The 9421-nt window shown below is 43.7% G+C and overlaps 1 protein-coding gene across 1 annotated transcript; it reads right to left on the reverse strand.

The window, feature by feature from the left end:
* Positions 1-870: 870 nt before the first annotated feature.
* On the reverse strand, positions 871-6994 carry MCAT (malonyl-CoA-acyl carrier protein transacylase). The gene is made up of 4 exons (XM_050919866.1): positions 6543-6994; positions 4702-4789; positions 3611-3828; positions 871-3297 (listed from the first exon to the last, which is right to left on the reverse strand). Exons 1-4 carry the CDS (start codon positions 6972-6974, stop codon positions 2875-2877), a joined length of 1161 nt encoding a protein of 386 aa, XP_050775823.1. The 5' UTR covers positions 6975-6994; the 3' UTR covers positions 871-2874.
* Between the last annotated feature and the right edge of the window lie 2427 nt (positions 6995-9421).

Here is a 9421-nt window from a genome sequence, read left to right on the forward strand (position 1 = left end):
GGATCCATAAGTGATTTGGGAAGCCTCAGCAATGGACTTGGGTTTCAGCACAGTGGAGTCTCCTGTCCAAAGAATGAGTTTCAGACAGGAAGCCTGCACCAAGTGGGCCTAAGAATCCCAGAGCCAGAAACAGTGACTGGATGTTACTCAGACCCAGCCAGCTTAGATGCATATGGGACTCAAAGTTTGGATCCAATTAACACAGCCTGGTAACCCTCTACTACAAGGACTCAGCTAGGTTGTGACAAGAACATCTAAAAAACTGTTTTTAAACTCTTGCATTTTGATGGACTCAAATTAGTCACTTCATCTGCCCATGCCAGAATGGCCCTTGAAAAGCAAGATGTAGCTACAAAGTCAAAAGGCTGATAACACCACCTTGCAGTCAGACCTCAGTACTGATTTAAATCTTCCTGTTCAGGGGCTTTCAGTAGTTCTGCCTTGGAAAAAGAGATGATGTCCTTAACCTTTGCTGCAGCTGTTGCCACCTTTGATAAGAAATCTTTCTGTCCTTCAATAACAAATAGAACTTTTTAATCACTCAATTTGTTTTGACTTCAATGGAGCATTTCTATTCTGCCTTTAATTACAAAGGCTTGCACAGCTTTTTTAATTTGATGGAAATACATGTATGGAGCTTTGCATTTTTTGAAATAAAGCACCTCTAGATGTTTGGGCTGAATATCCAGGATGATGATTGTTTTAACAGTCTCAGATAGGTACCATGGAAATAGCTTGTCTTTACCCTCTTCTTCTCCCTAGTTCTGACTCAAGGCTCTGTCACAAGAGCCTCATGGATAATTAACCTGAGGAGAATTATTTGTTCTTTCGTTACAGGTTTTTTTAAACCTACATTTTTTCTGTGGGCAGTCTGGTAATGTCTGAGGAAGATAGCCATCAACATCTTTTCTTTAACAATAAGTTTCAGAGTCGTATTTCCCTGTGGCTATGAGTCTAGACTGAATCAGATGCAGCATCTGAGCTCAAAATAATAATCTTTTCTGATTTTGGATTACATTTAAAACTGCTAACAGATTTGTTGTTTGAGAGGACTGGATTCCACAGGGGAAGATGAATTCTTAGACACAATACACTTTATTTTAAATGAACGCTCATTGGAAGCTGGAGATTAATACATTGAGCAACAAGAAAATAATCTGTTTCATTTAAGGGCCTAATTCATCAACGGTTGGCTAGGAATGCTTCTTAGAGAACCTTGCTAGGATCAGTGAGTTGCACTGCATAATCCAATATGCCTTAAGTAAAACAATCATCCCATATAGTGGAATGCCATGCAGGGCTAGAGGGAAAGTAGAGCCTGCCTCCTTCGCTATGGAGGAAAACAGCCACCACATAACCTCTATGGGCACCTCCACTAGTTGGATGAGTAGATGGAAAGGGGCCCAAAACACCATTATTTATCCCTAGTGTTCAGAGCGAGCCTAGCCCCTGTACAATGTAAGCCTGTAGTTGCACTGATGGGTGCAGAGGCTTCAGGGGGGCTGCTTCAGTTGTTTAATCTGAAGAGAAGAAACTTGCAGAAGAGGCCAGATAACGCTGTTTATGCTCCAGCTGCATCTAGTATGGCATAGAGGACCAGTATGATCTACTCATCAACTTAGCACACTCCAACCCACAAGCAGAATGGGAAGATCATCTTACCGTTGCTGCAGAGGGATCTAGCTCTCCTCCAGCACCTGAATTCCTCTCATATTGCTGTGGCAAAAAACCCAAGATCCTCTGTACAGGGCTGTAGCAGGGTGATGTACATAGAGCATTTTCTAGCACTAGCCTTCCAACACTCCTTACCGCCCCTATTCTAAGCACAGGGGCAAGGAGAAGGTGCAAAGATTGAGTGGCCGTTTTTCTGCTTCCTTAAAAGAGGTTCAGAGAATCAGCTTGGTCCAATAAATAACTCGCTGAGCTGTATTATCTAAAAAAGTGCCACAGACAGGGAACTCATGCCTACTATTTACAGCTATCTGGTGATAGAGAAATCTGGTAAAACTTCTGAGAGGGGTGGTAGTGGCTATAAGGTGAAAGGTCATATCTGCCTCTGGTAATTTAGAAAAGGAAACCCTCTATAACCATCTTGAAACAGTGCACGCACAGGAAGGAACACACTTCCTTCCACAGATGAACTCTGTAATTACTACACTGATAGCATTAATTTATGGAGGAAGAGCTTTATAAATAATTTATTAATAGTGCAACCTTAAGAAAATTTTATTTCTAATAACAATTTTTTAATTTATCTGATTCATAGAAAAAAAATTTCCTGTAGAAAAAATTTTTTTCCTGTAGAAATTTTTTTTTAAAAAAGAGCATTTTGGTTATTTGTCCCACTGATTAGATACTTTATAAAACAAAACATAGTTGTTACTGAAAGCTCTTATAATCCAATAGTTTATCTAAATGAATTCTTGATCCTAATAAACAGAAGTCCACATAAGAAAATACTATTAAAGGGCCTGATTCTGCAACTAGATCCAAGCAAAAAGACTTTTGCATATGGACAGAACCCTACTGACTTCAATTTGACTCCACATGGGTAAAAGGGGCCTGCATGTGTGGATTTGCTAGCAGGACCAGGCCCAAATCTAATAATAAACTGGCATCTTTGTTGGCTGTCTCAGAAATCACAGGCTGAAGCTTAGAAGTGGTCCTTCCATGAGAAGTCTGATGCATGCTGGAGCTGTAATATGGGGAAGGAAAACTTGCATTGCAGTTATGTGTGCTGAGCTCTTCTGGGGATAAGATAAAGAGGGGCTTTTAGTCTTCAGGGTTGTCGTATCTGCCTTTCAGGAGTAATAAAATCATTTAAAATTAAGCAGGGGAAAAAAAAATAAAAAAATCATGGATTTTCCTTCAAAATTACATTTCCTCTGCTTCCTCATCTTCTGAAACATCAATATGTTTATAGAGCTTCCAGGCCTTCAAATTGCAGTTTCTGAGGATTGCTCCTAGCTGCTTCCCAGGCCCCACTTCATATGTATAAGGAAACTCCACTCCCTGTTGTCTTTCATATATAGCATGCATAGTCTGTTCCCACTTAACAGGTGAAACAAGTTGTTTTACTAACAAACGTTGAATGTGTTTTGAATGCATATATTTTTTGCTATCAACGTTCGAATAGACACAGATGAATGGTTTCTGAATCTTAATTGATTTTAGAACTTCAGCCAAAGGCTCTGTTGCTGGTTCCATGAGTCTTGTGTGAAAAGCACCACTGACTGGAAGCATTTTTGTTCGCTTAAAATAATATTTTCGGGAATTCTCCTGCAAGAATTCCAAAGCCTGTAAGAAAAAGAAAAAGCACTGATTAATACCACTTTGCCCTGAATTGTGTAAAGTAAATAATCTGATTTGTCTTTCAAAAACATACACTAAATTTATCCTGCCCCAGGGACCTAAATCATGCAGTTCAGAGAAAAGTACTACTTGACCACAACATATGATTAGACATAGACTGCAGAAACCCAAACCATATACTTTGTTTTGACATGTTCACGTTGGCCAAAGTTGTGCCAATATTGTTAACCTTCCTACAGATCTATAGAATGGTAAACTATTATTAAAATGTGTTTAGATGTTTATTTTGAAGTAATACCTGCAAATGTCCTGCAATGACTCTGCTATCTGGAAACAGGTAATTTGAAACTTCACACACAGGATTTTCTATACCCAATGATTTACAGTGTTCACGAGCTTCCAAGCAGGCAAAGTTGTAATTTGACTCACGTCGACCAATAACTGATAGCATCCCACTTGGGACAGCTTCTGATGCCTTTTGCATAGCTTCAGCACGCACTTTCACTGCATACAAGGCTAGAGATAGAACAAAAATTCTAAATAAACATAAACCTCAGAGAAAAATGGTTAAGTTTATTAAAATATGTTATATTGTAGACAAGTATTAGCAACTTTTCAAAAAAGAACATTGAAATAAATTGTGTATATCCCTCTTATATACATCTCTTTCTGTTACAGAAGTCCAACAGTGCATGCTTCACAACATTTAATTCAAAATAGTTACATATAATTTACATTTCTCACTGTTTATAGTCAGTAATCATGTGTTCTCCTAAAAATCTGTAGGTTAGCATTTCTGAATTTGCTGAAAGCAAGTTTAAGGCAAAAACTAAAACATTTAATATTGTATGTACAAAATTTATTTTCACAAATGATCAATTTAATTTTTTTAAACAAATATTGAATATAATCCTCGTGTAATGTATTATATTACAAGTTTCCTAGGTTTATAATAAATTTAGTTTATTTATAATCAGTTATAATACTTATCAATAATAAATCTAGGAAATGTTTTTTACTGTCAACGTGAAACAATTTCTGTGTGCTCCAACCCAAATATCTAAAGTAACTATTTAAGCCAGCTTTAAATGGAGGGTCTGATTCTGTTCTCACAACTTCATTCCAACTGGGAAAAATGTTTCATCCACATGCAACAAGCTGCAGGATTCAAGCTTAAAATATGTTTCTTTTATGACTAAGTGTATATAATATGTAATAGTTTCTATTTAAATATGAAATATTGTATGAAGTAGTTTAAGCAGAAACTGAATTTAGAAATTTATATTCAGAAGGAAATGAGGTGAAGCAGCAAGGAAAAGTTGCCATACAGGGGTGTTTTGGAAGGGTAGTAGGTGTGTGGAGGGAAATTAGAAATATTCCTTTAAGTACCTTCTGTATAATCTAAGGCTCCAGCGAACACCAGGGCTGCAAATTCTCCAACACTGAACCCAGCAGCTGCAACACAGTTCTCAATGACCTGAAATAATAACACAAATACAAACCAACAAATTAGACCACATCAAGATATCCTGAGAAAAAACAAAGCCCAAAATTTCAGAAGCAACCATGTTATTTTTGGGTGCCCAACTTTAAACACCTTGGGCCTGGTTTTCCAAGGTGCTAAGCACGTACAGTTCCCATGGACTTCAACTGGAGCTGAGGTCACTCAGCACAAGTAACAGGCATGCCATGTTTTGAGTTGGACACTCAAAAAGAGAGACACCTAAAATGAGGTGTCACTTGGGAAGATTTAGGTTTACATGTGCAGAGTGAGCTCATAGTGACACGATGGACCTGGACGAATGTCTCCCGTCAGTCCTCATCAGTACCGGTGTCATGGTATAATCCCCCCTCTGGACCTTAGCGTCCAAAAGATGGGGTACCAGCATGAATTCCTCTAAGCTCAATTACCAGCTTAGTACTTGTAGCACTGCCACCAACCAGGAATTCCAGTGCCTGCTACACTCTGGTCCCCCCAAAACTTTGCCCAGGGACCCCCAAGACCCAGACCCTCTGGATCTTAACACAAGGAAAGTAAACCCTTTCCCTCACCGTTGCCTCTCCCAGACTTCCCCTCCCTGGGTTACCCTGGAAGATCACTGTGATTCAAACTCCTTGAATCTTAAACAGAGAGGAAAATGCACCTTCCCCCCTCCTTCTCTCTCCCCCTCCCAGACTCTCCCTGAGAGAGAAAGTAATCCTAACACAGAGAGAAAATTAACCTCTCTCCTCCCCTTCCCTCCTTTCTCCCCACCAATTCCCTGGTGGATCCAGACCCAGTCCCCTGGGGTCTCACCAGAATAAAAAAAAAACAAATCAGGTTCTTAAACAAGAAAAGCTTTTAATTAAAGACAGAAAAACAGTAAAAAATTATCTTTGTAAATTTAAGATGGAATATATTTCAGCTATAGACACTGGGAATACCCTCCCAGCCTAAGTATTCAAGTATAAATTAAATCCTTTCAGCAAAATGCAAATTTGAACTTCTTCCAGCCAAATACACATTTGCAAATAAAGAAAACAAACATAATCCTAACTCGCCTTATCTACCTAGTACTCACTATTCTGAGCACATAAGAGCCAATATCAGAGAGATTGGAGAGAAACCTGGTTGCAAGTCTGGTCACTCTCAGAACCCAAAGAGAACAACAACCAGACACTAACAGCACACACAAAAACTTCCCTCCCTCAAGATTTGAAAGTATCCTGTCCCCTGATTGGTCCTCTGGTCAGGGGAGAGCCAGGCTCACTGATCTTGTTAACCCTTTCCAGACAAAAGAGATATGAAGTACTTCTGCTCTATTAACTCTTACTTATGTTTATGACAGCTGGATTAACACCTTAGGCACCCCTAGGCACAGCATCTTCAACACCTCTCCCAGATCTCCAGATCTGTACCCATTCCTGCAGCCTGGTGAAAATGAGGGCGGGTGGGGGAGGGCACGTGACAGAGGGAGGGGGGATGGAGTGAACGGGGGCAGGGGCAAAGGGCAAGGGTGTTTGGGTTTGTGCCATTAGAGACAGTGGGCAACCCTAAGCACCGATGTCCCGTGGCACGTGCCTAATTGGAAACCTGGCCCTGGTCCACCCAACAGTGATGCAAACGGCGGTGGTCGAGACCGCTGGACACCAGCGCCTTGACCCCGCACTCTGCGATGGGCCTGGGCACGTTACACTCGAGGAGGGTAGCGGCGGTTGGGCGCCAGGCACCCCCCCCCCCCGCCACTCACACTGGGCTGCTGGTGGTGGAGCTTCTCCACGGCGGCCAGTGAGGCGAGGAAGACGGCGGGCTGGCAGTGCAGGGTGCGGTCCAGCTCGGCCTGCGGCCCCCGCAGACAGAGCGAGAGCAGGTCGTAACCCAGCACCTTCTCGGCCACCCGGAACATGTCCCTGACGTTGGGGTAGCGCAGGAGCCCCCGGCCCATCCCTACGAACTGGCTGCCCTGCCCGGGGAAGAGCAGCACGGTGCCATCCTGCGGGGGCCGCCGCGCCGGCGCCGGCTCCGGCTCCTCGTCCCCCACCGAGCTCTGGAGCAGCTCGGCCAGGTTTACGGCCCGGACCCCGCCGGGCCCCGAGCTGCTCCCGCCCCCGGGGGCTCCAGGGAGCGCGGCGCGCGCTCGGCAGCCGCTCAGCCGCCGCCCCGCCGCGGCCCAGCTGCACATAGCGGGTCCAGCGAGGGAGGCGAGGCGAGGCTAGGCTAGGCCCGGCCCAGTCAGGCCCACACCGAAGCCTGCGTTGCTACGGCAACCGGACTCGGCACTGCTCGGCTTTGGCGGCCCCACATGGAGCTCCTGCGCGCGCCTCAGGCCGCTGGGAAAAGGCGTCTCCGCGCGGGGAAACAAGACGCGAGAGAAAGGTTCCGCCCAACTAAAAAGTCCCCCCGCCCCCTACACTGTAGCCACCGGAGAGTCCCACCGCACACACTGGGAGTGTTCCCCTCCCCCTGCCAAGAGCCGTCCCAGCCGCACCTCTCCATAACCACAAGAGGGGCTGCCTTTCGCTCAGTCCCACCAGCTCCTCATCAGGGCCGCCCAGCTCTCAGTCTCCTACAACAGTGCTTCAGGGTGGGTAGGAGTCACAACTCCCAGACCAGAAATAGAGCTGAGGGATGCACTGTTAGGGCTGCTCTCCCAAAGTCCTGCTCCCAAATTATGACAGCCCCCCTGACTTTTTTCAGATCACTTTTAAGCACTAGCTATAACACACCAAGGGCTCCCCATGCACATGGAGCTCCCCACCCACCCTACACTAAGGGCCATCCCTGACCTCGCTCTTAAACTGTTCCTGTAAATTATTTATTGGAGCAACCTGCTTACCAAATGACTGCAGAACCTTTACAACATGATTTATTAAAATTCATACTCAGGCTTCAGGCCAAGATGCAAACAGAGAGAACCCTGTTGGAGAGGTTGCATAATCTTGTTTTGGACAGAAATCACCATACCATGCTCATACTGCTTGAGATCACTGAGTGGCTCTCAGTACTGTTGACAACCAAGTGCCAATAGCATGCTATTAAGATGTCTAAGGAGTAAAGGGAGCTGCACTTTGTCCGAATCCACTCGTTCCTCTCGGATGGACAGAAAAATGGATTGTAACTGCAAACCTTAACTCAGCTTAAGGTAACAGTTTAGACAAATCTTTTAGGTGGGTTCTGTACCAAAGACATTTACAAATTCAAACAGGCCCACTAAGAGATACATGGTTGCATACCTCATAACCTATGGGTTAAAGTAAGCAGACAAACTAAACAGCAAAGAGATCAGCCAGAATATGTTACATTCATATACATATATTTCCTGAGAAGAAAATGTAGCTGGAATTATATTCAAATAATTGATAGTCATTACTGAAAATGAATGCTGACGACAGCTGCTGTTTTGATTTTCATAATCCTCTGGGATATTCCTATCATTGATAGGAAATGCAAGGTAGTTTCTTTTTCTTTCCCAAATATTTATGACATAAGCCTTAGGTGTTGTGCCCTTAATATTGGAGGGATTGGATGTGTCTTTTATTGGTGAACTAAAGGTCTTCTTTTTTTATGTCTCCTAGGATACAGAGATGGAAGTAGGCAGGGTCCACTTCAGATGGGCCAGCTAGTCTCTCTCAACTCCCTCTTCCCTTAATTGATAAATTGGGGTGTAGGGAAGGTACTGGATCTTGAGGGAGCAGTATCATCCACTAGGTACTGGAACACCACGAGGAGATAAGTTGAGATTTACATGTGGGGGGTTGGGGTTGCACACACAAAAGCACTTGTAATGTTTCACAAATGTTCTAAGTACCATTACAAATACAGTGGATCCAAGAAAGTCTTCTGCCCTCTGCAATTGTTCAGTTTAAACCATTTTTGTGCTAGTCTAGACTGAAGTAAAGGCATTACATTATGATTTCAAGTGATCCTCCAAGTGCAGGTGCATGATATTACTGCCCACCCCTAAGTGACAGCTTACTGCACTTGCTGACTACACCTCGCATACTATTTCCACACAGACCCATCAGAAGTCCAGGCTGTACATGGCTGGTCTTGGCTCAGACTGGCATCCTTCTCTTACAGCAATAAAGACCCAGCAAATCCTATTAAAAGTAAAACTTGTATATTTTTATTATTTTGACTTTTTTAAAAACTTGGTTTTGAAATACTATTTCTCCCCATTTTTTTTAAACCACCAGGTCTCCTCCATCTGAAACACAATATGAAGAGAGAACTAGGTCTGGAATAGTAGAATAGCTGCTGCTGCAATCTTCAACCACAGCAGTCGCTGGAGGCAGTGCAGGGTGTGGACAAGCTGAACCCTTTCACCTCTGATAGTGTGGACACACTAAACTATTTCAGAAGCAAAGAGGCTCAGTAACTTAGACCATTTAACCTTGGAGCTATGCGATCCTTTAGGAAAGGCCACTCCTATGAGTGCGCTGAAATTTCAAACAGCAAACGTCTCTGCAAACTCCTCCACCTCCTCTCGCAGCGGGACAGACTTGAGACAAACAACAACAAAAGCCTCACAGCAAATAATGACTTCCCCAAACCAGACACCCGCTCCTCCTCCCCCACTGCGTGCTGGAGCTGGGCAGGGCCGGGCCTGGCCACCACCAAAGCAGCCAG

Source organism: Gopherus flavomarginatus, chromosome 1 (assembly GCF_025201925.1).
Source record: "Gopherus flavomarginatus isolate rGopFla2 chromosome 1, rGopFla2.mat.asm, whole genome shotgun sequence".
Lineage (NCBI taxonomy): Eukaryota > Metazoa > Chordata > Testudines > Testudinidae > Gopherus > Gopherus flavomarginatus.

Coding starts and splice junctions, on each gene's coding strand:
- MCAT (XM_050919866.1), bottom strand. CDS start 6,974: ATGTGCAGCTGGGCCGCGGCGGGGCGGCGGCTGAGCGGCTGCCGAGCG. Junction 4,790..6,542: donor TCCACCACCAGCAGCCCAGT/GTGAGTGGCGGG, acceptor TTATTATTTCAG/GTCATTGAGAACTGTGTTGC. Junction 3,829..4,701: donor AGCCTTAGATTATACAGAAG/GTACTTAAAGGA, acceptor TTCTATCTCTAG/CCTTGTATGCAGTGAAAGTG.